Source organism: Vombatus ursinus, unplaced genomic scaffold (genome assembly GCF_900497805.2).
Source record: "Vombatus ursinus unplaced genomic scaffold, bare-nosed wombat genome assembly UNPS02010219.1, whole genome shotgun sequence".
NCBI classification, from domain to species: Eukaryota; Metazoa; Chordata; class Mammalia; order Diprotodontia; family Vombatidae; genus Vombatus; species Vombatus ursinus.
Genome location: NW_020949997.1, coordinates 1996958 through 2024551, shown reverse-complemented (window position 1 = coordinate 2024551; position 27594 = coordinate 1996958). Strand labels below are relative to the sequence as shown.

The following is a 27594-nucleotide window of genomic DNA, read 5'->3' as shown; positions in this document are numbered from 1 at the left end:
TGACTTCCCAGTACTATTTTTCCAAGTAGGGCCAGTATTTTTCCTAAGATGAATTTTAAAAAGGAGAAGAGATTTTGTCATCTACCCTAGTCTAACTTTGTCAGATGCCATTTGTACATGGTATTAGCTGAGATTTTAGTAAACCTAGATCCTTGTAAAAAAGCAAAGTTCCTGTCAGAGAATAGACCTTAAAAAGCTACAGCAAAGTGCAGTCTTATAAGGTTAATAAGCAAAATTAACACTAAATGCTAAATTATGTAAAACTGGTATAAAAGAAAAACCCAGAGCAAGTAGAATCTACCAGGGAAAGTGCTACCAAGAGAAAGAAATCATTGGCATCATCATGCTGTGATCTGATTTTCATTCCTCTGCTCTTTCATGTGAAAACTCTGAAAACTAATCAAGACTCTGACAGCAACAACCCAATGCTTCCTCTTGACTAAAGTGGAAGTAGTGAAGTTTCTGTTACTAGAGAAAGTGCAAAGACTGGAAAGAGGCCGAGTGTCAGAGAACCCTGACAGCCATTTATTCTAAAAACCTTGGAGTGTCAGACCTCCGCCTCCATGCTTTTAATGCTAAAAATGGTTAAAGGTGAGTTAGAATATTGTGTCAGTTTAGGATTGAATGCTTGGGTTAGATTAAGCACCAACTGGAATATGTAAAACATATATTTTATATATTAATTAGACATCTAAACTGATTTAACTATTTCTCCAATTATGCATGATTTTCAATATGTAATAGATTGATTTAACTCTATGCATGATTTCAACATATAGTGATTAGCCATGGCTGTTTGATAGAATCTGGAATTTACAGGCAAGGTATAACTGAAAATGAAAACAAGCTATAGTTTTTGACTCAGCGGACAATATTCAGGGGAAGTTTATTGTTCAGATTATAAAGCCATAACCAGAGCATTACCTTTTATCTGGTGGCAATGTATTCAAATAAGAAGATAGATTCTCACAGTATGGTGGCTAGTAGGAAATAAAGTTTCTGAAGCAGTAGCCTTAGAATTCAAACTTTTTAAGTTATAGTAAATAGCATAATGCATTGTCTTAAGAGATAGGACAGACAATTAAATTAGATTTTTTGATACAAGCTGTAAGATGGACATGCCCCAGGAGCTACTGTTGAGCCACTAAACAGGAATGGTAGCAGACTGGAAACTTTATGCCTTTCAGAACTGTTTTCTAGTGTATGAACTTTTAATGCTTTACTATCATTACTACTGCTTTTAAAGACTTTCTTCTGGTGATTGGTTCATTTTACAGTTTTTAATGTGTGTTCTTTTTCACATTCACTCTAAGGTCTATGCAAAGCAGACGGCATATTCATCTAAGTATGGACTTAGAGTCAGAAAGGACCTAAGATGCCACCAAGTTTAAAATCTTCACTTTTAGAGATAAGGACATTGAGACACAAAAAGGCTAGGGATTTCCCCAGTCATTCCCCAGTCACATAGTAACTAAGTTTGGGAGGCAGGATTTGAAATTGGGTCCTCCTGACTCCACCCAGTGCCCCCACTGCTATGGCCAGCTTCCTCTTAAGAGTTACTGAATAAATAAATAAGCCTATTAAATTTAACATTAATTATGCAACTAAACTGCAGAGATAGAAAGTATATGTCACACTACATGAAGGTTCAAGGGGTAAGTGCAGGAAAAAGGAAATGAAAAGAAAGCAAAGGACCTTCCAAGAATGATTCAACCATCCCTGCTCCCCCTCCCCCCAACATAGAATATATCTTTTACTGGAACATACCTCTTTTAAGAATAATCTTCTGGATTAAAGAACAAACAGGTCAATTTATCCTATGAAACAAAAACCCCAGTACACACGGAGAGGCCCTCTCATCAAGACCAAGAAGCCGTACTAGAACACTTCACCCAAAAACTTTACCCCAAACTTCTCCACCCTGGAAATAATTTCCCTTCATGGGACAAGACTCAACTTTGTCAATTTACACCCCATATAACAGTGGATTTGTCCCATCTGCTTTCTCACTCCTCACCACAGGATCACCTCTTATGTTCTAAGAATCTTCATTCACTAGTACAGCTGTCTAAAGCTAGGCTTTCTTACATGTAAAAACACTTATTAAATGCCTATCGAACTGAGTTGGTTGAAATAAGACATGCACTTGTGAAAGCTAACTAATGATATAGGACAATATAATAAGAGCCAAAAAATGCTACAAATTGGACCTCATCTAATGGGTAAGTGGAAATCTCTGAGGGATGCTGAACAGGTAAATGAGGAGATTAAAGTGGTATTTTAATAAGATTAAGCTAGTGGTGTGGAGCAGGATGTATTGGTGGGGTGAGAAACTCTAGTTAGAATCTATTTACTCTTTTTAGATACAATTCTAACAAGCTTAGTTTATGTGCTGATATGAATCCTAACAAAGCTGACTTCACTAAAGTATAGTTAAAAATAAAGAGGCGGATGCATTTCTTCCCTTCATTACGTTCTCCCATGATGCTTTCACATTCACACCTTTTTGTCATTTTATTTTTGCTGGAGTCTTTTGGTTTTAATGATATCTTTTGTTTTTACAGCAGTTGTTTCTTTTTGGGCCCCTGAACCTTCAATTTTACAAAAGAAAAGCATTTAACCCAAACCAACAGACAATGAAATCTCTCCTACCAGCATATAGCAAAATCCACATTTATAATCCCTAACCTCTCTATTGGGAGAAGAAGGTTGGGGGGAGGGGGTGGGAAGGAAGGATCTATTCATCATTGCCTCTGTAGGACAGTGACTGGTCACTGCAATTAATGAAAATTTGGCTGCTTTTTAGTATTGTTTCCATTGACATTATTCTGTTTATTATAGATATTGCTTTCCTGGTTTTGCTTACTTCGCTTTGTATCAGTCTGTACAAGATTTCTTATGTTTCTCTTAATTCTTAATATTCATGTATTCCATTCCATTCATATAACAATTTGCTCACTCATTCCTAACTGATGGGCACTCACCTTATTTTTCTATGACAAAAAGTGCTGCTCTGAATATTTTGGCACATATAGGACTTTATGTATTTGACCTCTTTGGGATAAATGTCCAGTAGCAGGACTGCTGGATCAATCACATAATATTTCTATGTGGTATAATGAAGTATTACATACTCTCATTTTATATGAATCTTTGTATCCGCAGTACGTGCCTCAAGCATGGAAGGGACTTAAGGAACATTTGTTAATTAATTAGTTGATATCTCAAGAAACTTTTGCACAAAGTGAGTTACATAAGTTGCTCAAAGTCATATTATAATTCATACAAGGAGTCAGAACAAGTATCTTAGGCAAGCAGTGCAATGCCTAAAGATAGCATTTATATAGCACCTTAAAGTTTACTAAGCACTTTACAAAAATTATCTCATTTTATCCTGACATATGACACCCATTTTACAGATGAGGAGATGGAGGCAAAAAGGTCAAGTGACCTTGCCCAGGCTCACAAAGCTAGTAAGAACCCGAAGTTGGATTTGAACCCAGGATTTTCTGACTCTAGATCCCGTGCCCTATCCACTGTGCCACCTTGGCCATGACCATTCTCATCCATTTTCAGAGAGATGTGTGGATGTGTGAGAGGAATGGGACAGATAGATGGGCAATACAGTGTGAAAGTAAGGTTAGAATCAGACTGTGAGCATTGGAAGGAGCAATCTAGAAATAACCTTGCCTAACCTCCTAATTGTACAGATTGGGAAACTGAGACCCAGAGAAGAAAAACGATTTACTTGGTCAAGGACACGAAACCCTGGCCCCCATCTCTTTGTGTAGTGCTCCTTCCATTTTACCATGTCATCTCTTGAGAAGGATTATTTTCATGTTATTGTTGGTATCATTTTTTATTCTCAATGGCAGCTTCTCTAGGATGTACCTCAATTAGACAGACAGACTAAAGAGAAAGTGCCTTGACCATGTGAACAAAGGAAATGCATGTAAATGTCAGGATTTAAATGCAGGAATTTACATTTCTAAATTCCATACTAAAATTACAGTGGGGGGGAGGTGAGAGAGGGGAGAGTTTAAAATGGCTTCAGACTATTTACACTACCATATCCATCATCAAATATTTATGGAGCAGCCACTTTATGTTGCTATTGGACTAGGCATTACCCAATTTGAAAAATGAAAAGCAGTAAGTTTTTTATCCTCAAGGAGACTATTATGAAATACTTAGCAATAATATATATACACACACATACATACATATGTGTACACATGTATATACATATATATATGTGTATATATATATGCCTTTTTTTAAAGTCAAAATTTTGCTGACTTCTTCCTATCTTTGAAAACATTGTCAAAAACTCATATGTAGAAATCCAGGGAAAGGTTAAAATTACAAACTATCTGAGAAGATGGAATCTTGCTTACATCTGCTGATAACTTACAGAATCAAAGCTAATCGACATACCAGACACGAAGAAGTCAAATGTATTTTCTATTCCCTCCTAAATATACTTTTCTGTCAACTAAAGAAACAGTTTAAAAAGCAAGAGCAGCAGAAACAAAGTTGAAAAAACTGGAGTCGCACAAACCGTAGTTAAAAAATGACTAAGTTTACTTGATATATGAATTTGTTGGAAAACCATTTATCAACGGCCTGTTTCTCTCTAGCAGAGTCCCTCAAGCCGAGAGCCATGTCATTCCCCTTTGACTGATTAATTAGCCAATCAGGGGACATTTTTCATCGTGAGGCATGATGGTTTATTTCAGCTAATGTTTGGTCTCTAATGGCGACACATTAAAGCCAACTCGGCTCTTTTAGCCCAGTGGAGTGACCAAAAGGAAAGGAGAGAAGATAAATCAAAAGAGCTCCCTTCAGTTTCCCTTCAGTCCCTAACAAAACCCCTAAGGAACAAATGGCCAGAGTAAAGATTCTCCACCAATGAAAGGGAAAAATAAACGAAAGCTACAAACACCTTCAAGGGAAGGGGTGTCTTATTCTCTGTTTTTGAATAGCAGTAATTTATCCTGGGTTGATTAACACAGACCACAGATAGAACAGGCAGCGAAAAGTCAATATCTAGCTCTTCCTCCTACTCAATAGAAAATCTCTCTCTGCAATGGTTCTTCCTCATGTGGAATGACTTTACTTCTACTCACTGGATAACTGTCTTAAGAAACTAAAGACACTGTTCTTAATACAAAGTTTTTCCACGGTTCTACATGCTCTAAAAGCTTCTGTCCATCTTATGACTAAGGGGTGGGAGGGAAGACATACGAATCCTTAAACAACCTGGAACATATAAGTTGGAAAATCTGAATCAATCTGAGTTTCACACAATTCTCTGGAAGCAGCTGTGCTCCCCGATCTCTGGATAAATTGAGTGAATTTATAAGATACAAACATATGAAGTTAGAGTCAGAGTTGGAGACGAAAGGGACCTTAAAGAAAAGGTCAATCCCAGAGATGTGAAGTGACTTCATCGAGATCATTTCTCCATTGATACATGTTTCAGGGGTTCTAAAAATACTGAGATAGACAGAAATTTGATAGCCTCTTTGATCACCACATTTATGGTAATGATTCAGTCCATAAACTTTTTTTAGACTCTGAGGTCAGGTGATCTGGATTCCAATCTCAACCCTACAACTTACTAATTGTGAGGCCTTGGGGAATGGGCTCAACCTGTCTTGTCTTCAGCATGTCCTCAACTGTAAATGAGGGAATTGGACGAGATGACTTCTGAAGTCCTCTCTCCCCTTGAGGATTATCTAAAAACTTACCCATAACACTTTCAGAATTGTTTTGCCTTCAGAATGGATTTCTTCTGTGTGTGTGTCCTTGACTTGGACCAGGGACTCTTTTTCTTCTTTAGTGACATTTTTGTTTTCTGATAATAGTACAATGGGAACTGGGGTGTTTAAGAGTCCAAAGGAGGTTATGCCCCTAGGACTGGTGATGAAAACAGCAGGACAAAGACGCTGCCTGTTCTGTTCCATCTGCGGGCTGGCTGGTGGCTCCTTCCAGCTTCATCCAGCAGCGTTTTTGCAAAGGCCTCGCTCAGTTGGGTTTGTCACCAAGCTTTCGACAGATTCCTTTCCCTCTCATTGCTCTTATGGCTTTATGTGAAGTTACTGCTCATCATCTTCTGCTAGCATTCCTTTGTAATGTTTCGAAAGTGAGTTTATATTCTATATGTACCTTGCCCTTGGCTCCCATGTCTCTCTGCTGGGCCAAGGAAAGCAAGTATTTTCTAACTGGAGCAGTTTTGGGACCCTTCTGGTCTCTTCTAACTGGTTTTAACTGGTAATACATCTGTAGGAATGTCTTTTCACTTAATTTATTTCCCATTTTCCTTTGTCAATATCTTCTTGAATAGGCCAGACTAAACTGCTATAAACACACACAGTAGCTTCTTTTTATTTTTCTAATTCATTGATGCTTTTGTTCTTAGTTCTAATAAATCAATGGCCAGGAGGTACACAGATAACTGACTCTGAAATAACTTCAACATCAGTAATGGGCCATTTCCTGCTAAGAAGTAGTCTAATTTCACTTTTTTTTAATTATGTTTTGATGTTCACCTTATCCTATGAGGTCTGATTCTTTTAGAAGAAGTTGTTACATGATATTCAACCAGGTTAGCTCTGACTAGTCTAAATGCTTTGGGCATTTTTCACTTCTTAATATTAGTAACAATTTGACATTGATGTAGCACTTAAAAGTTTCCAAACCACTCTCTATATATTTCCTCATTTGATCCTCATCACAGACCTCTGTGTTACCATGCTCATTTTACAATTAAGGAAACTGAATCTCAAAAGTAGTTAAAGAACTTGTCTACCCACGGTCACCTTTGTGGTACAGTAGGTGGAGCGCTGGACTTAAGTGTCTGAAAGACCTAGGTTTGAATTCTGTCTCAGACACTTACTAACCACAAGACACTGGGCAAAGCGCTCACCCTTTCTCAGCTTTGGTTTCTCTAAGAGGCCATCTAGTCCAAACCCTTCACTTTATAGATAAAGGCACTTAGGCCCATAGAGGTGAGTTGGTCACCCAGGACACTCAGTGTCCAGGTAAGCACTTGACATGGGACTGCAACAGACTGGTACTTTTAGTCAGTTCTCCTTCCCCAGTACCTAAGATAACTATTGGCATACTTCAAGGAATCAGATGCATTTGGAAGGGACTCTGCAAACCTGAGAATGTTATGTAAGGAGGAGCTGCTATTGTTATTGTCACATAGCCAGGCAGGCTAGGACGTGAACCATGGCCTGGCTGCCTGCTGGCCTCCCAGTCCAATGTTCTTTCAACTACGATATGTGACCTATCCTGAATTACAAATGTATCTTTTGATACTCTCTCCCATGGCACTTCTGTACTGAAGTCAGTGGCTGTTAGTACAAGTTCACTCAGTTTGGAAGGTTTTGTTGAGCTCTTTGTAGAATGTCTCTACCTCTTCGTCTTTTACAACAGATACTGATACAGTTGTTGTACTGCAAGGTGAGATGGTCCAGTGTCTTATGAATAACTGTTCTTATAGTCTCTGGGAACAAGATGAAATCAATTCCACCAATCCTTTATGCTAGAGAGGTACCATGATGTAGCTGGTAGAGTACTTCACTTTGAGTCAAGAAGTCCTGGACCAAAACCCACTTCCAACATTAGTTTACTTAGCTGTGTGACAACAAGCAACTTAATTAACTTCTCTGAGTTTCAGTTTCCTCATCTCTAAAAGGAATAATAATACCTATAGTATCTTCTTCATAAGGTTGCTCTGAGGTTCAAAGAGATAATGAATATAAAGCACTCTGAAAATCTTAAAGTGCTATATAAATGTCAGCCATTATTGGGATTTCTGTTATTATCCAAGAGGAGCCTGTGGATCATTCTTCCTTTAGCTAATTTTCTGGTTTCACTAATAGCAAAAATGTCAATATTTATATGGTTCAGTTTTTCTATAAGTATATCAACTCAATCATTAGACAGATGTCATCTAGAGTATCCAAGACTTAAATAAATGGCAGTCAGTTAATAAACATTTATTAAGCATATTTTATGTGCTAGGCACTGTGCTAAGCACTGGGAATACAAAGAAAAGCAAAAGATAGCTTAACAGTCTAATAGGGGAGACAACATGCAAACAGTTAATGTACAAAAAAAAAACTATATATAGGATAAACAGGAAATAATAAAGAGGCAAGGCACTAGAATTAAGAGAGACTGGGAATGACTTCCTGTAGAAGGTGGGATTTAGGCTGGGACTTGAAAGAAACCAGAGAAGCCAAGAGGCAGAGATGAGAAGGGAGGGCATTCTAGGCATGGGGCAGAGCCAGTGAAAATCGCCAGTCAGGAGATGGAATATCTCGTGCAAGGAACGGCAAAAATGCCAATGTCACTGGACTGAAGAGTAGACAGTGGGGTAGGGGAGCATGTAAGGTATAAGAAGGTCAGAAGGGAGGGGAGAGGTATCAGGCTAGGAAGGGCTTCCAATGCCAAACAGAAGATCTTGTATTTGATCCTCGAAGTGACAGAGAGCCATTGGAGTTTGTTGAGTAAGGGAGGATAATATGGTTAGACCTGTGTCTAGATGACAATGAAACTATGATTCTTAGCATCTTTTGCTACCATCACTATAGAAATAAAAGGAAGCTGCCAAGGACTGAAGGTCATTTAAAAATTTTTCTTTGGCTACCCACAAAGAATTTATCACCTAACCCACTGGTGGTAATAAGCCTTTCCATATCCGATGAACTGGTAAGCAGTTACAATCTCAAGAATTATACGTGAAGCCTTTGTAATTTGGTGAAGACTGAGGTGGAACTCTGCTATAGCATGCCCCCAATGATAACCTCTACTCTACTCTAAGACAGGAGTAGGACTTTGGTGGAGATTACACCATGTAAACCTTAAACAAACACACACACACACACACACACACACACACACACACACACACACACACACACACACACACACACTCTTCAAATTCAGAATGAAAGAAATAGCAATCTTCGGACATTTATAGTCAAGTGAAAAAAATTTTTTTTTCCTGCCAAGAACTCCAGGTTCACTGGCATAGTTTTATTTAGTCATCGGTCATGGAAAATGAGTTATTTCAACAAAATATCCCAGGAAAAATCAACTAACAAAAGGCAAGAAGATGAGAAATTCTGCCTTGAAGATAGTTTTCTAATTTGAGAGACAGTTTAAAATAAGAAAAGAATTAAGAGTAACTGATGACTTAGCACATACTTCAAAGTAAATTACAGCTACAAAGTTGGTAGTTTGGGGGCAAAAAAAAAAAAATGACCTACTTATGAGGTTCATTTCCAGAAATTAGGGAAAGGGATTATTATTAAATGGATATCCTGGGAGATGGTAAGAAACACTTGCAGGGCTCATATTTAACTATTCTAAGATTTGTAGAAAAAACATCTTTTCTTGGTCAGGAACTGGTACAAGAAGCATGTTGTTTAGTAAGTAAGACTGTTGGTAACTCATTTGCAATCCTCAGTCTAGTTTAGGAGTATTTTCTCCAGTGATAAGACTGGATCAGGAAACACAGCTGGATACAGGAAGGAAATTGGGGGGAAGGGGGGGGAGAAGGAGAGAGAGAGGAAAAAAAAACCAGTGAGGTTTTCAGGAAGTTCAACCAGATAGGAACTAATGGAATTTGTTTTTCAGTTCCTCCACTTCCAAGTTACAAAGCAAATGAGAAAAGATACATATACAGAAAAATGAAACACCCTCCTGGCAGGCACAGGATAGCTCAGATACCTGCTGCAGGTCTCAGGAGACCCCAGTAATTTCAATTCAATATTTTCGATCATTTCTTTGTCTCTCTGAGAAAGTCCAAACATTTCCAACTCAGGTGTGCTCCTACCCCAAAGTCATTATTTTCCAATTAATATAAAACAGAGAGAAAGTGAGAAAAGGAAGAAATGAGGGAGCTAGAAATGGACACCACCAGTATTTAAATAGAATGGTTAATTGAAAATTTTTTTAATGTATGTAAATACTAATTCTCAAACAAATACCTGTCAGCAACTAAATGAAATTAGGGTAAAAGTACATCCATGACTGTCTCCTTTACTGACAAGGTCTTGAGGAAACCTGAAAGGGTATATGATGACAGAAAGTCCAACTTATATGTAAAGGAGTTCACTGTGCTTTAACTTGGCATAGCAGTGAACAGAGTCCAGAATGAGGAAGGCTACTTTGGCATGAAATGCCACACCCATATTTCTGAAAAAATTAATTTTAAAATCAGCTAGATTTAAAATACCTAATAGAGAGCACACATAAACTCAGGTAGAATGGGGAACATCTGCAGGAAGAAAAGTATCAGGTTATAAAGGACAAGCCTGATGTCACAGAACAGTATACCTTCCATAAAACTGATAACAATTTTAAAGGAAAACTGTGCAAATGTAAATTTCCTAACAATGATTTATCTAGCCCTATTGCTCATGACCACTTTCCCAACGTACTCCATGCACTAGACAAATGGAATTACTTATCATCCCCAGTAAAGGCACTCTATCTGTGTAACTTTGAGCATGATATTAGCTATGCCTGAAACTCTCTAATGCCATCTCTGCCTATGGGAATCACATATATTCTTCAAGAATCTAACTCCAATGCTATTGTCTTTCCTGATCCATCTTGTCAGAAAGGATTTTTCCTTCCTTAAGAACCGGAAAAATACTTTAGCTACACCCATCTATGAACTTAGGTTTCATTTGCATTAGTTATTTGTGGATGGGTCACATTATCCTCACTAGACTGTAAATTTCAAAGGCAGAGAGCATTTTTTCTTTATCTTTTTAAATCCACCAGCATCTAACATAGTACTATGCATGCAGAAAATTCTTACTAGATCTTTGTCAAATTCCTAAAAATGGCAAGATTCTCAATTAAGAGAACAGGACTCTATAGACAGCCAATGACTGAGCTTCCCTATTAAGTATCTATTTCTCACAAAATAGGAGAGCCGCTAATGTACTACTCATTTATTTGCACAGGCCTATAAAGATATGTACCTATTGTGACTGTATAAACTCTATTATATAAATATGTGCTTCTTTTAGGATCTCACCAGATGTGGATAAAAGGGGGAATGCATGGAAATGAATGAGGGAAGGAAGTAGTTCACAGAGCATTGATCAATATTGGTTTAAGAAGAATCAGAATTCCATTTAAAAGATCAAATATCTCTTCAAATCTGAGAAATTCCTTAGCAGTAATGAATATGTCTGATAACTATAGTGAATTTGGCACAGAAACTTTCACATGGCACTCTCCAAGTTTTATTATTGATTATCAATGAAGCCTCATTAAAATTCATTTTTACATTCTCTCCTAACTTTTACTAGAGTTGCTTCCAAAAAATTAAACTGACTTTTATACCTCTTCTCCTAACCACTGCACACCCTCTGGTGGAGATGACAGGAAATTATATGGTCAAGGGGAAAATGAGAAAGAGAAAAGAAGGGAATCCATATTTCTCAGAAATCTGATAATCAGTAAGTAGTACCTGAATGGAATCAAAGAATGTCAGCATTAAGTCAAGACCTGACAGCAAAAAATGACTTCTACATTCTCAAAAAACTAATATAAATTAGAAAGGGAACAAATGAATGAGAGTGAGAATTCTGTCATAAAGCTGCGAGCAAATGCCACCTATGCCTGATTCTCATGTTTTCTGGACCTACTATAATATACTGTTCCTTCTCTAGGAGCACATCAATTACCTTATCTCTGCATACTGGAGAACAATTACATCAGGTACAAATGCTAACTGTATCCATATCTTTAATTTTCAGGTTCATAGAGAAGCAGAAAATAAGCTTTTCATCCTGGCACAACTATTCCAGTACCACAGTATAATCTTGTAGGTCTGAAATTCAGCACCTAAAATGAATTCAACAGTCAGGATATAATTCCAATTCCAACATAGTTGAGTTCTGGGGCACAATTTAAGAAAGATCCTTACTGTACTGAGACACAAATCACCTGTCAGCAAACAGCTGCATTTTACCACAAGGATATGAGGAGGCATAATTTGAAGATTTATCTCAAAGAAAGCTGCTCCAGACTAATGATCTAAAAATAGCACAATCACAGTATCTCAAGACTTGGAAGACACTTCAGGGGCCATTTAATCCAACTGTACCTGAATACCTAATGATCATTCAGTCTTTACTTAAAAAGCTCTTATAAAAGGCATAACTATAGGATAACATAACTTTTGGATAGCTCTAACTGTTAGAAAGTATTCTCTTACATCAAGCCCACACGTGCCCATGAAATTCCCTAGTTCTTTCCTCTGGGAACAAGAAGATAATGTCTAATACCTCTTACATATGATAGCCTTCAAATACTTGAAAGGAACTATATCATCTTATCCATCATACCTCTTCACCCCTGATTTTCTTTGGGCTAAAAATTTCCCAGTTCCATTAACCTTAAATAACATGATCTAGAGGCCCTCACCATCCTGATCGCTGGACTCCATCTAGTCTCTGAACACTCTCTAATTTATAAATGTCCCTCCTAAAATGTAGCGCCTAAACTTGAACATAATACTCCAGATGTGGTCTGACTAGAATAGAGTACAAGAGGTCAACCATTTTTCTGGTGCTGGTTGATACGCATCTCTTAATGTAGCCTAACATTATATTAGCTTTTTTGGCTTAAATTATTCATTCAAATTAAGCTGGTGATCCACAAAAATGCCCAGATATTTTTCTGGATGAACTGCCTTCCCCATCTTATACCTGTATAGTTGATTTTTTGAACCCAAGTATAAAACTTCACACCTATTAAATCTTATCTTTGATTTCAATGGAAAGCACTCTCTCCAAAGTGACCAATAATCTGATTGCTAAACAAACCCTCGAACAGTTCTTACCCTTCTTGATCTCTCTGTAGTATTTGGTACTGTTAGCTATGCCATCTATGGGATACTCTTTCTGCCATGGGTTCACATGGCACTGCTTCTTCCAAGTTCTTACCTCTCTGACTGTGCCTTCTTCGTCTCCCATGTTGGATCACTGTCCATATCCAAATGCCCAACTCTAGGCATTCCCCAAGGGTCTGTCCTTGGCTCTTATCTCTATAATCTCTCTCTTGGGAGAGCTTACCAGCTCCATGTCAGTTGTTCAACCATTATTTCTAAGCAGATGGCTCCTAGATCAATATATCAAGCCCAAATCCTGAGATCTAGTTCTCATCACAGGTTCCCATCACTTCTTGCTGGAACTATTTCAATAGCATTCTAACTGGTCTCCCTGCCTCAAGACTCTCACTTCATTATTTATCTGCTGTGCCTTCTTCTTCTAACTACCTTTTATTTATTTTGTCTTTGTTCTACATTTAGATACATATCACCCTTGATAGAATGTGAGTTCCTTGAAGGTAAGGATGGTTTCACTTGTCTGTTTCCACAACCCCTAACACAATGCCTATATACAATCAGTGATTAATAAATGCTTACTAGTTGATTGTCTTGCATCATGAATAGCCTATTGGACACCACCAAACAGACGTTCCCTAAGTGTCTCAAACTCAAAATGTTCAAAACTATACCCATACTTCTCCCATAAACCTAGGCTTTCTCAAAACCTACCTATCATTTTTGAGGGTACCAACATCCTTCAAGTCACCCAGGTTCATAACATCCAACTTATCAACTTTTCTCCCTCTCCCATCTGCTACATGCAGTCATCTGTCAAGTTATGTTGGTTCTTCTCTGTAAACATTTATCACATTTCCCTTTTCTTCACTTGCTCTGCCACCATCTCACTTGGACAAGGATAACAGCCTCCTATTTGTCTTCCTCCTCACAGTCTCTCCCTTCTCAAACTTCCACAAGTGTGACTCCTGTTCGAGACCTTTCAGTGGCTCTTTCCAAACTGAGTAATGACTCCTCTCTGGGTCTGACCATGTAAATCTCATAGGATGATTTAAATAATGATGTGAATCGTTAGCTAATGTCTCTCCATCTTGTCCATAAGAAAAGTCTGACAGAATGTCAAATGCTTTGCCAAAATCTAAACAAACTACAGCTATAGTGAAACTGATTACTAGTCTAGTAATCCTAAACTAAATCTAAAAAAAGAAATGGGGTTAGTCTGGCCTGACCTGTTCCCTATATAGCCATGGAGGCTCTTTCTTAGTGATCAGCATTTCCTTTTCTAGCTATTTACTAAATATTCCTTTAATTATACATTCTAAAATTTTGCTAAGAATCAGTCAAGTTCACTGACTTATAGTTCATAGATTTCACTATCTTTCCTTTTCTGAAATCCAAGACACCTGTCCTTTTTCAGTCCTACAGTACCTCTTCCATTCTCCAAAGTCTTTCAAAGATCACAAATAGTTGCTTAGCAATCACATTCACCAGTTCTTTCAGTAGTTTGGACTGAAGTTCATGTAAGCCTTGTGACTTGAACTCAACAAGGACAGCTAGCTGCCCTCTTATGAGCTCTCTATCTATCATTTATACTGCAACCAATTCCCTGTTTTTATTCTGTGTCGTTCCAAAAATCATTCTCTTTACTAGAGAAAGCAGAAACCAAATAAGAGTACAAAATGAACACCAATGAATATAAAACACAGACAAAATAAGAAGTGAGCATTAATAGCTGGGAGGTGTGGCTTGTACAGGGGAGAGAAGGGGAAAGAGAGAGGGAAAGTGAAAGGGAACTCAAGAAAGGTCAGTAGAAGCACCAGGGCTATCCCTGGAAAAAAGTCAGTGATTCTAGAATTCTAGAATGGAGGAAAGATTGCATTTAAGACATGAGAAACTAGTAAAGGATGGAGGAAGAAGATGGTATGGTGTGTATGCAGAAGAGCCAGCAGGAGAGTGGGATTGAACAAAGAGGGCAAGCGGGTAAAGAATATGAAATAAGACTAGGATGGTAGGTGGCTCTACCAGCCACTAGTAAACCAGTGGTAAACCAGACTAGGGTTTTTATATTTTATCCTAGAGACAATAGGGAGTCATAGAAGATTTTTGAGCAGGAGGGGTGTGTGTGTGTGTGTTTGTGTAAGAAATCATCAGACGTGTGTGTGTGTGTGTGTGTGTGTGTGTGTGTGTGTGTGTGTAAGAAATGATCAGACCTGTGTTTTGGGATTACCATTTTGGCAGCTGTGTGGAGGATCACTCACCAAGGGAAGAGACTGGAGGAAGGGAGAGTAATTAGGAAGCTACTGTAACAGTCCAGGTGAGACATGATAAGGGTCAAAGTGGAGAGAAGGGGAAGATGTGAGGAATATGGAGGCAGAACTGACAACACTTGGCAACCTAATGAATATAACAGTTGGGGGAAACCAAACATTCAAGGAGGCCCCCAAGGTTGCTAACCTTGGTGACCAGCAGGCTGGTGATACCATCAACAGAAATGAGGACATTTGGAGAAATGATGAGTTTGGGTGTAAATGTGAGTTCAGTTGTGGCACATACTGAATTTGAAATGCCTATGAGACACCCAGGAGGTAAACTCTAATAGCCAGTTGGCAATAAAGGACTAAAGGTCAGGAGAGAAAAATTGTTTCTTTCTTCCTGCTGAGAAGCATATCTACAACAAAAGCTCCTCCTATTGGTTCCTCCATCTTTTGATGGATTACATTTTTATTAAGGCTGATCCAGAAGCTATCCAGATGACTTAAGTCCCCCATCACTAAGATGACATGCCTCCATGACAGGTTTATGATCTGTTTCCCAGATGCCAATTTCTTCTTTCTGTTCAGGTTGTCTAAACTACTCTGGTGTCAACATGGCTTCCAATTCTGACTCCACTGACCTTCATCCAAGTGTTCTCCACTATGCAAGTCTCTTCACCTTGAGTATAACTTTTTAATATGTAATGTTATATTGTCTCTTCCCCTGGCTTTTATTTATCTTGTTCCTTTTGAATGAGGTACAACATTCCACTGGTATATTCTATTCATGGGTCCTATACCATTAAATTTCAGCGACAGATGTAATGTCAAATTTCCTTCCTTGAAACAGGAGCTCTAATTCATCCTGCTTGTTACTCATACTTGGTGCATCTGTTTACAGATACGAGGCCACAGGATTTATTATTAGATATATTCCTGAATTCCACTTTAATGTGAGTTTCTGGGCAGACACAGTGAAGGACTGCCTGTGGGTTAGATCTTTCCTCACTGTTCTGTTTGTATCGGAGCTCCTCTCTAATGACATCTAAACCGGTGGCTCTGCGTAGCTGTCTGTCCAGATCCCTCTCCAATCTTCCAGCTTAAAGTCCTCCAGATCACACTTGCAATACTTCAGGAGAACACATTCTTATGAGTTCTTGTTAGGTATACTCTCCCCCTGGCCAGAAGTTTTTCCTTCTTTTATTTTACACTGTGGCTCAGAAACCCAAATCGTGTTCTTGGACAGCATCTTTACAATCAGCTGTTGATGTGCCTTTCTTTTGAAGCATTTGCCTCCAGCTAGCAGTGATGATTAAAATATGAACATATTCATCTAACATCTTTGCTTTCTTGTCCAAGATTTTATAGATTCCTTCTGGCATTATCATTTCTGCCCAAGTGAATTACCAGAAGTGGGTAACAGCCATCAAGTTTGACAAGTCTTGGGAGGTTCTTGGTCAAGTTCTGGATCTGTGCCATGGGAAATGATCAAATCTCTATTACTATTATCAGGTTAACAAATACCTGCTTAGGTTATCTCTCAGTATGGAGATATGGTTTTCAAAATACTCCATTTCTCTAATGTGGTATCCAATGAGCTTAATTAATTTCAATGTGCCATATTAACACATTTGAAAAGCAGAAACACAATCAGAGGCTGTGGAATTAAGCAGCAAGTAGCTAAACATGAAAGAAAAGTTTTAGCCAAGGAAACATATGCAATCCACTTCCAAGGCATCTTAAAAACCAGCTGTAGATGATAGAGTCAATAACAAAAGCAACCTTAAATACAGAAGCACCTACAGGTGTTGCTGTTTCAACATCCGAGACTCCCACAGTTTCTGAAATTCTTAAGACATGAAATCACTTGACTGTTAGCAGTAAACTCTACCTTGACAATGAGAAATGTAATGTCAATTCAGGCCAGCATCCACTATCATTACTATGAGCAATGTGCAGGAAAGCTTGGAAGGATTTCAATGTTGTTATGAGAGGTCAAGGGAATATAAAAGCCAAGCCATATCCTTTCCAACAGAGAATAAGAGCCAAAAGAGTTTATTTCAAATTAATCTGTTTAAAAGATCCACTTCCCTTGGCTGTAAGGTCTTGTTATAACTAATACCAAAATGTTTCTTAAGAACAATTATCTTGGGGGATGTTATAGGTGGACCTCAATTTAAGGAAACCCAATATAAAGACAATTCAGACTCATACAAGATAAATTAGAAAGTGGCTTTGCTTTCAAAAGAATTCTTTGTTTTACAGAAGGATTTATTGTAGGGTTTCTTTAAACATGGTTAGATTTATAGAAATTCAATTTATTTATTATTTTTCAGGAACACATCCACTGCCTAAAGCAAGATACAGTGAAGGACTGCCTATAGCTTAGATCTTTTATCATTCTTATGAATACTGCCTACTGTCAATATAAAAGCATTGTTTCAATGCTCCCAATGCAATGGTTTCTGGAATAAACAAACAGCAGCAAGGTAATATGTAATCAAGTGCTAACTGGTGCAGTATAGATAAAAAATGCTGGAGGAATCAGAAAAGAAAGATGAATGTGTGCCAGGGTGGTTGAGAATGGCTTCATGGAGAGGAGAATCATAACATTTTAAAGCTGCAAGGAACCACAAAAAGTGGCCTTTAATACAGACTTTTAAGAATAGGAAGAATCTGGAAGATGAGAGGGATTCTCAAGACAAAGAGAAAACACAGCTTTGTAGCCCCAAAGTAAAGGTCCTGTTCTATGGATGCTCAGACACCCAAATCATAACCATTTCACAACTATGCACATAATATGGATAGCACTTCTTACTGCTACTTGGCAAGCCAGCTAGATAAAATGAACTGAATCTGTGGGCTTCTTTTTACTCTATTAATTTGTCTCAGTCATTCAGATATCATTAATACCTTACTGAAGAGCATTTTTCCTAATGAGGACCACTGATACCCAGAAAAAAAAATGCTATACAAAAGTAAAAAGTAACAATAGGGGTTTTTCCCTAAAGAAATATTATGATAATCAACTAATTTTTCAAAAGAACAGAGAACATAAACTAAAATTAATTAATGTAATAAATAAAAGTCCTGTTTTACACATAATTAAGTAAAAGACTGAGACTGAGAGGTGAAGAGAATAGAAAGAGGAAAGAAGCAGTTATAGTAGTGGAAATGGAAGAAAAGACACCTAATAAAGAGAACTGAGAAGAAAGAAAGTAAGGGGAGAGGATGGATATAAAGGAGAAACAAAGAACCCAAAAGGAGAGGGTAGTTATGAGTTGAAGGCAGTAAGCAGTCAGGTTAAACTGCCTTAGTCAAACTCTGTCTCCATCATACTCATCACTTGTACTGATATTCAGTCAATTCTCATCACTTTTGAAACTACAATTGGCCTTTTGTTTCTTACTACGTCTAGTCCCTTCCCCAGACCCTTCTTCTTTCCCTCAAGAACTTTCCCATGTATCAAACACAATAACAACTGACAGAGAGATTACGTCAGAAACTGTATACAACACTATACACTCTGTAGACTCACTGAGGAATGTCATTGATCCTTGGAAGGCAAGACTGGAAGCAGTGTGGCAAAGAAGATTGTGCTCAGAATTAAGAAAATCTGGGTTTGAATCTAGCCTTAAATACTATCTGTGAGACCTTAGGCAAATCACTTTCCCTCTATGAGCCTTAGTTTCTTCCCCCGGCAAATGGGGATAATAATGAGGATCACATGAAATAATGTATGTAAAAGTGCTCTGCAGACTTGTTATTATTTGATTGATTTCTAATGTTTCTAGCATTGTTTTCATTTACACTAATCATTGTGCATTTTCTTCTGGGTTTGCTTTCTCTGCTTCACATCAATTCACATTCATTACTTCCTATGGAACAATAATATTCTAGTGCATTAATATACTATAATTTGTTCATCCACCCCTCAATCAAGAAGTAGCCACTTTGCTTCTAGTTTTTTATTGCTACAAAAGTGCTGCTAAGAATATTTCTTCTACATCTTAACTTTCTCAATTTTTCTTTCTATCATTAAATATCTGCCTAATGGTGAAATCACCTGGTCAAAGGATATGAACAATTTGGTAACTTCTCTTGCATAATTTAAAATTGTTTCCCAGAACAACTTGACCAATTTGCTGATCTACCATCAGTGTGGTAATGTGTCTGACTTCCCAATACCCCTCCAACATTGACTATTTCCATCTTCTATCATCTTTGTCAATATAATGGACAGGAGATAAAATCTTATAATTGTTTTAATTTGGATTTATTTCTCTTAGTAATAGTAATCTTTAACATTTTTTTTCCTATGGTTGCTAAAAGTTTGGATTTCTTTCTCTGAAGAAGAAATGGCATTTGATATGAATATTTATCTACTGGGAAGACTCCAGGTTTTACATATTTGTGTAATTTCCCTATATATTGTGGATACTGGAATTTAATCAGACATGTTTAAGACAGCCTTTCACCTCCCTAATCAACAGGGTAGCCACAGCTCCCAAACTGCTGTTTGGGGGTTTTTTGTTTGTTTTACCAAAATTCCAGGATTTAATTGGGAAATGGCTGAACAAGTTGTGGTAGATGAATGTAATGTAATATTATTGTGCTATAAGAAATGACAAGCAGGATGATTTCAGAAAAACCTGGAAAAACTTACAGGAACTGATCCAAAGTGAAGTGAGCAGAACCAGCAGAACACTGTACACAGTAACAGCAATACTGTATGATGATCGACTGTGAATGACTGAACTGTTCTCAGCAATGCAATGATCCAAGACAATTCCAAAGGACTCCTCTCCCCACTTCTTTCTTCTCCTCCCCACTCCACTCCACTCCTATCTTCTCCTCCCCTCTCCCTTCACCTGAGGAAGTTCTGCCCAAAGAAAGGGAAATTTTGATGGCCAAAAGCTACCGAGTTAACTTGGGGTTTACTGGCTAGATTTCTGTTTTTGAACCTCAGCTCTATCACTCTCTCCATTGGTCCCTTCTGGCTAGATCTGAGGTTACGAGTATTTTTTGAGTGCTCTGGGGAAGGAAGGAAAGAAGCATTTATTAAGCACTTACTATATGCCAACCTTTTGAGACTACGCCCCCTTCTCTCCTCTGACATAGCCACCACTCTCGTGCAGGCCCTCATCATCTCACCCCTAGACTACTGTAAGAGCCTGCTGGTGGGTCTGTCTGCCTCAAGTCTCTTCCCACTCTAATTCATCTTCCACTCGGCCACTAAAGCAATTTTCCTAAAACACAACTATGTCACCTACTTTACTCAGTAAACTTCAGTGGCTCCCTATTGCCTCCAAGAGCAAATACAAAAAGCTCCCTTAGGCATTCAAAGCCTTTCATAATCCAGCCTCTCCTGCCTTTCTAGTCTTACTACACTTTATTCCCCCACCGTGTACTCTTCAATTCGATGAATGACACTGGCCTCCATGAACACCACACCCTATCTCTCAGCTTTGGGATTTTTCTCTGGCTATCCTCTATGCCTAGAATACTCTTTCTCCTCTGCTCTAACTACTGACCTCCCTGGCTTCCATTAAATCCCAACTAAAATCCTGCCTTCTACAAAAAGCTTTCCCTAATCTGTTTTAATTCTAGCACCTTCCTTCTGTTAATTATCTCCAATTTATCATGTATATAGCCTGTTTGTATATATTTGTTTGCATGTTTGCATTAGATTCTAAGCTCCTTGACGGCAGGGACAGTCTTTTGCCTCTTTTTGTATCGGTATCTTGCATATAGTAGGTCCTTAATAACTGTTTATTGATTGTGCTAATGCTTTACAAATATTATTTCATTTGATCCTCACAATGCTGGGAATTAGATGCTATTACCCCTATTTCACAGTTGAGGAAACTGAGCAGACAGAGGTTAAGTGACTTGCCCAGAGTCACACTAAATATCTGAAGCTAGATTTGAATTCACATCTTTCTGACTCCAGGTCTAGTGTCCCATCCACTGTGCCATGGAGCTCCCTTAGTAGACATTTCATATATAGCTATTGCTCGAGTAAATGAATAGATTTCCTCACCAAAGATGTGGGAGTACTTTAATGAAAAGAAAAAAAAATCACTATTTATTTAAGGCCTACTGTGTGTAAGATTAGAGAGACTGTGTGGTGGTATGAACAGACGGCGTTCTTCAGAGTCAGGAAGACCCTGTTTTAAGTCTTAGCTCTGACAAATACTAACTATATAGCCCTGGACAAGTCACTTGTCCTCTCAATGTCCCAGGGTAGTCGTCTAAGACTGTAAACTGCACCATAGTATGGATCTGCATCAGTAAAAGCAGTTTCCTCACTGGGAGTTCCTTATACCAATGAAATCCCAAATAAGGTCCAAAAATAATGCAATACTTAACTCAGCACCACAGAAAGATTGGGGAAAAGAAGACAGAGAATACAGTCCCTGCCTGCAAGGAGTTTACAACTAGGTAGATTTAGAGAAAAACAAGTTTTACATGTTATTTATAAATTTGGATCCTTCACCACTATACTAGCAAATAAAAATTTACTTAAAAACAATCAATCAATTAACATTTATTAAATACCTAATATATTGCAAGATCCTGTACTTAGCTCTGAGGATACAAAAAGAGGCAAAAGACAGTTCCTATCCTCAAAGAGCTTACAATCTAATGGAGACAATATAACAAACACATATTTACAAAGCAAGCTTTAACAGGATAAACAGAAAATAATCAACAGAAGGTCTTTTAATTATAAATACAAAGATACACATACTTCTCTGACCAAAAACTATTGGAGAATAGAAAGCCAATGACTTTATAACTGATCCAAAACCAATTGTACTAACTTCATTTGGTGTCTTTATTGGCTGTAAAGACATGATGAAAGGGATTACTAGAGTGCAGAACTCATCAAGACCTCCTTCTCTTAGCTCCAAATTACATAAGATATCCTGAACCATATTTCTAACTGGTAATTCAGAAGATCTTAAAAATAAACAATATGCACTTAGTATCTTATATAATACTTATGTCAGCTTATCTTCCCCTTCTAAAAGTATAAAGATATGAAAATAAAGCAAATAAATAATTACTTATGGTTGTTTTAAGAGCATCAAAAGTACCTGCCAAGACTCAATGAAGGAACAACCGCATTACGCACTGGGCTTTAGTTTATATTTCATGGAAGTTTAAGATGCCAGTTGGGTTGTAACTTGGTTATGTCAATCTTATAGTATAGGCCATGTTCAGACAACTACTAAAACTTTCAATGCCAAAGAAGGGAAGAAAAACTCTCTTCAAATTTCCTCAGGATTCCTGAAGCAATCAGATTCCAATTTTTACAAAATGCTTTTAAGTCCGTAGAGAAGTGCACTGGACCAGGACTACAGAGAGGGCCTTTTCCTACACAGTTACAGTAGACATGTGGCTTGCAGGCTGGATAAAACAAATAGAACTGCTACTGCAGTATTATTCTACACAATACTGTAGCACTGTGTGTAGTTGGTGCAGATGTTCTTCTCATTCTGACTACACTAACAGAAAGAATTCCTCTGTGGGTTTCAATGAACCAGCCAAACCAGAGGTAGAATCACATTCCATGAGTATTTTGAGGAAGACAATATATACTTACCAAAGAGGAAGATGATGATGAATAGCACATGTAATATTTGGATAGAGCCTTTTCTCAAAAAAGGCACTTTAGCATAAAAATTTCCTTACTCACCTGGGCCTTCAGATCAGGAATAAAAAGAGATATCATATATACAAGAAAAGCTGAAAATTAAATCCTGAGGGACAACACACAGACTATCCAGTTACATGTAGTGCAATTCCAGTTACCTTTGAAATCTCACTCTTTTGCCTTTTCCCAAAAATGCAATCCAAATCTGTTTTACTCCGAGAAGAAAGATCCTTTCCTAAAAAAAGCAACATATTGGATTTAATTTGTTTTTAACCAATCAATAAATGCATATTATGAAACTACTAAAATAAAGATGGCTTGTGGAAAGAAAATGAAACAGTATTAAAGACTTACCTTCTCTCTTTTACAGAAAAGATTAGAAAAAAAACAATAAAATTAATTTAGCAAGAATTCAGAGAAGCATGGACAGACATTTATGAACCGAAAGTGAAATAAGCAAAACTAGTTAAACAATAATCATGCCCACAACAATGTAAAAATAAATAATAATAAAACAAAACTAAACACAGTATAATTATAATAACCAACATTAGACCTGGAAAAAGGTTGAGAAAATCTAACTCCTCCCATTTCCTGAAGAGATGGGGAACTACAGGTATGCAATATTCAAAATTATGTCAGACACAACTGATATACCAGTCAGTTTTATTGAACGGCTTTTCCCCCTCCATTTAAATTTTTGTTACGAAGGATCGTTTTCAGATGAGATGGAAGAAATATTCAGAAATGTGACATAAAAATAAAAAGCACACATTTAAAAAAATCAAACAAGTATGTTAGATCTAGATATAGCAAAAACCTAAGGAGTGGAAGCACAGTAGTTATGAAATGAGCACAGGACTAAGGAAAAACTCAATTCTGAATACAGGGAAGCAACTGACTTTTAAATTTTATATTCTGAACTTAACCAATCAAAAAAAAAAAAAAAAACAAATCATTTCCGTGTGTGTGTGTGTGTGTATCAGAACATAAAAAGAGGATTGTATATGAAACTGTGAATCATCGTTTCAGATTGCCTTAAAAAAAAAAGCATCTTAATTCCCCATGTTTCTTTCAAAGGTGTCCTGCCTGTCTGTGCTTCCTTCTGAATTTTCCAGGTTCCCTTCTACACATTAAAAAATGTTTCAGCAACTCTTTTGGGGAATTATTATTGCTAGCCACCTTACCCCCAATCATTCCCCAATTAAAAAGAGAAAGGGAAAAAAATAACTTGTATCAAATAATTACATTAAAGCAAAATAAATCCACATTCTGGCTATGTCCAAAATTATGTCTCTTTCTGCACCTCGACTCTATCACCTCTCCATTGAGGAGGTATATAACATGCTTCATCACAGGTCTTTTGGAGACATGGCCGGTCAACATATTGATCAAGAGTTCTTTAAGTTATTTCATTTTTCTTTATAATGCTGTTGTCCTTGTATAAACTGTTCTCCTGGTTTCACTCCATTTTACATCAGTTCATATTACTCAGGATTCTCTGAAATTATCTTTCATCATTTCTTACAATGCAGTATTAAATTACATTCACGTGTTGATCTATGTTCAAACTCCTTTGTCCATCTTAAATGAGTGAAGTTCATCTGATGTCTATTTCTCTCCTTCCTTCATGTTTGCATACCTTTCTCACACACCCCAATTATGAGAAATACCAAGTACTATCCCCCGCTTCTTTCTCCTTTCTATACTAGTTTATTCCTCCTTTTATTCTCCCTTCTCTTTCCCTTCTTCAAAACTCTCAGAACAGAACCAATCCACCCACAGGTCCTCTTTTTCTTATTTAACTCTCTCAATACCCTTTGAAGACATTAAGGTTCTGAAAGGATACTTGTTTCTTCTATTACTATTATTATGATTGTTTTTAATGGTTAGCATTTACATAGCACTTAACAGTTTACAAAGTACTTTACAAATATTATCTCACTTTATCCTCACAACAATCGTAAGAGGTAGGTATTATTATTATCCCCATTTCACAGATGAGGAAACTGAGGCTGAAATAGGCTAAATGACTTGCCCAGGGTCACACAGATAATAAGTGACTGAAGCTGGATTTGAATGTTAACACTACATCATCATACAACCCTTTCCAATTATTCAAATAAATTTATCTTTCTTGGCTTCTTTGATTCTTGAGTTTGTGTTTCCAAGTTCCTATTTAGTCTTTTTATCAAAAATGCATGAAAGTCCTATGGTTCCATTAAAGGTCCATTTTTTTTCCCCCTGTAGGATTATCCTTGGCTTTGCAGGAGATTCTTGGTTATAAATCTATCTCTTTTGACTTGTGGAATATTGTATTCCAAGGTCTCCTCTAATATACAATAGAAGCTTTTGAATATTCTGTTCCAGATTGTTGTTGTTCCTTAGTACTTTACACCTGCTTCTTTCTGGATGCCAATAGCATTTTTTTTTTTTAAATGTGAGAACTCTGGATTTTGGCAACATTCCCGAGGCTTTTCCACTTAGATTTTTCTTTTAGGAGGTGACTAATAGATCAATTAATTGGTTTATTAAATGCTTCCAAGTAAGTGTGTTCTGGGTTTCTAATTTTCCTTAGCTACACATAGCAACATGAAAAATCCATGTTTCCTAGTAGAGATCTACCTCTAGTTCTCAGGAAATCACAGAGACTTCTTAGCTAATAAAATATATAATTTTAAATTTATAATAAAACTGTAATTCATCCACTCAAAAAAATCCTGCTCTAGTGCCTCAAAATGGTATCTCAAGAGGAATGACCCTAATTTACACTCCAATGGAGTATAAGCTCTGGATGGTTCCTATTATTCTGGAAAGACTTCAGGAACAGCTGTGGGGGGGGCGAGAACTGTGTCTGCCTTGCCAAGGACCAACCTAGTTAAGTATGAAGGGGGCTTCACCATGAATAAGTTCACTGTTAGGTGATGAATTCTTTGGCAACTATAACCCATTACACAAATGAAAACACGACAGTTCCCTCAGTTTTGTGCATCTCTCTTCAGCTTTTGCAGAGGGGGGTGGAAGAGTGGTGAAAAAGTGAACAGATGCTAAGAATGACAAGGTTTTTTTCATTGTCCATACATACAAGTCATGCTACTGCTACTTTAAAAGTGAGATCCTTTTCCAATAACCAATGAGTTGACATAATATTAGCTAATATACTACTAGAGAAACTGAATTATGTCAATATTGATATTCTTGCTATAAAAGAAGCCAGAATAAATAAATTAGTTGCAGCAAAATGGAAAGATGGCTTACAGGTTCTCCTTAAAGAGGTAAAGTGAGAAAGGTGGTCTAAGGTAATGGAAGTAATGGTAGATTTGGGATCAGAAGACTTGGATAAAATTCCATCTCTACTATACCACCCAATAACTGTGTGTCATTTCTGTTTTTTAATAAACATCCCTGTACTTCCAACTTGGGCAAGATAGGGAGATCAAGCCTTAAAAACAACAGCAGCAGGTTGAGAATATGTAAGGCCTTGGGGCATGAGGAGAAAAAGAGATCATTTATTGAGTATTTAAGTCAGAAATGAATTTTCATTCTCAAAGATAGCGTAGAGTTAAACTGTTCTTAACTCATATAACTTCTGTTTCCTAGAAGCAACTCACTTGGCAAAATGAAACAAAGATTTAGGATGTTCCAGTTTGCATATTATCTCTGAGACATTCACATAATATATTAACCAGGGACTTTATAAAGTTATATGCCAGGAATTGTGTGAAGTGCTTTACAATAACTACCTAATCTGATTCTCACAACAACTTTGGGAGTTAGGTGGTATTACTCTCCCTGTTTTATAGAGAGGAAACTCAAGTAAATAAAGTTAAATGACTTGCCCAGAGTCACAAAGCTGTTAAGTGTCTGAGATTGACTTTGAACTCAAGTCTTCCAGACTCTGGGCTAAGAGAGTTCTATGCAAAATGGCGCCACCTAGCCACCCCTAGAAATAAATCCCTTATTTTTAGGAATAAGAACCATGGTTTTCTCTTCAGTTGTCTGTAAAGTGCTTGGTTCTTCTTCGGAAGCTAAGGCCGAGTTGGGGTGATCCCTCACTTCATCCGGCGACTAGCACCACTACAAACAAGTCTCTCCTCATCCTTCTGCTGAAATGGCCGTCTCCGAGCTCGCTTGCATCTACTTTGCCCTCATCCTTCACAACAATGATGTTACAGTTACGGAGGATAAAATCAATTCCCTCATTAAAGCAGCAGGTGTAAATGTTGAACCATTCTGGCCAGTATTATTTGCAAAGGCCCTGTCCAATGTCAACATTGCAAGACTCATCTACAATGTAGGAGTTGGTGGACTTGCCCTAGCATCTAGTGGTGCTGCCCCTGCTGGAGGGGCAGCTCCTGCTAGCACAGCTGCCCCAGCTGAGGAGAAGAAAGAGGAAGCAAAAAAAGAAGAATCCGAGGAGTCCGATGATGACATGGGCTTTGGTCTGTTTCACTAAATATTTTTTGTAACATTAAATAAAAAGCTTAACTCAACTGAAAAAAAAAAAAAGGGAATAAGAACCATGCATGACTGGCCCAGAAAGGACAATGTAAGCTGTGGTTCTATTTTCAACTTAGTGATTGACATGATGTGTGGTACTGCATGCTTTTAGGGTCTCCGTTTCTACTTCAATAAAACAAGGATGATCAATCAACAAAAAATTAACATCTGCTCCTTATGTACTTTTTGAAAGGGATGAAAATTTCTACAAAAAATGCAAATTTAAATCTTCTACAAGAACTGATCTGAAAAGAAAGACGAGTTACCTGGAATTAAGAAAGACTGGTTGT

The 27594-nt window shown here is 37.5% G+C and overlaps 1 protein-coding gene and 1 pseudogene across 1 annotated transcript in view; one reads left to right on the top strand and one right to left on the bottom strand.

Annotated features, from left to right (window-relative positions):
* Positions 1 to 27594, bottom strand: part of PINX1 (PIN2 (TERF1) interacting telomerase inhibitor 1) — a 97085-nt gene that overhangs the window by 42056 nt on the left and 27435 nt on the right. The window contains exon 6 of the mRNA XM_027853777.1: positions 22963 to 23039. Within this exon, the coding sequence (XP_027709578.1) occupies positions 22963 to 23039 (77 nt within the window). The remainder of the gene's footprint in view (positions 1 to 22962; positions 23040 to 27594) is intronic.
* Positions 26810 to 27295, top strand: LOC114036992 (annotated as a pseudogene).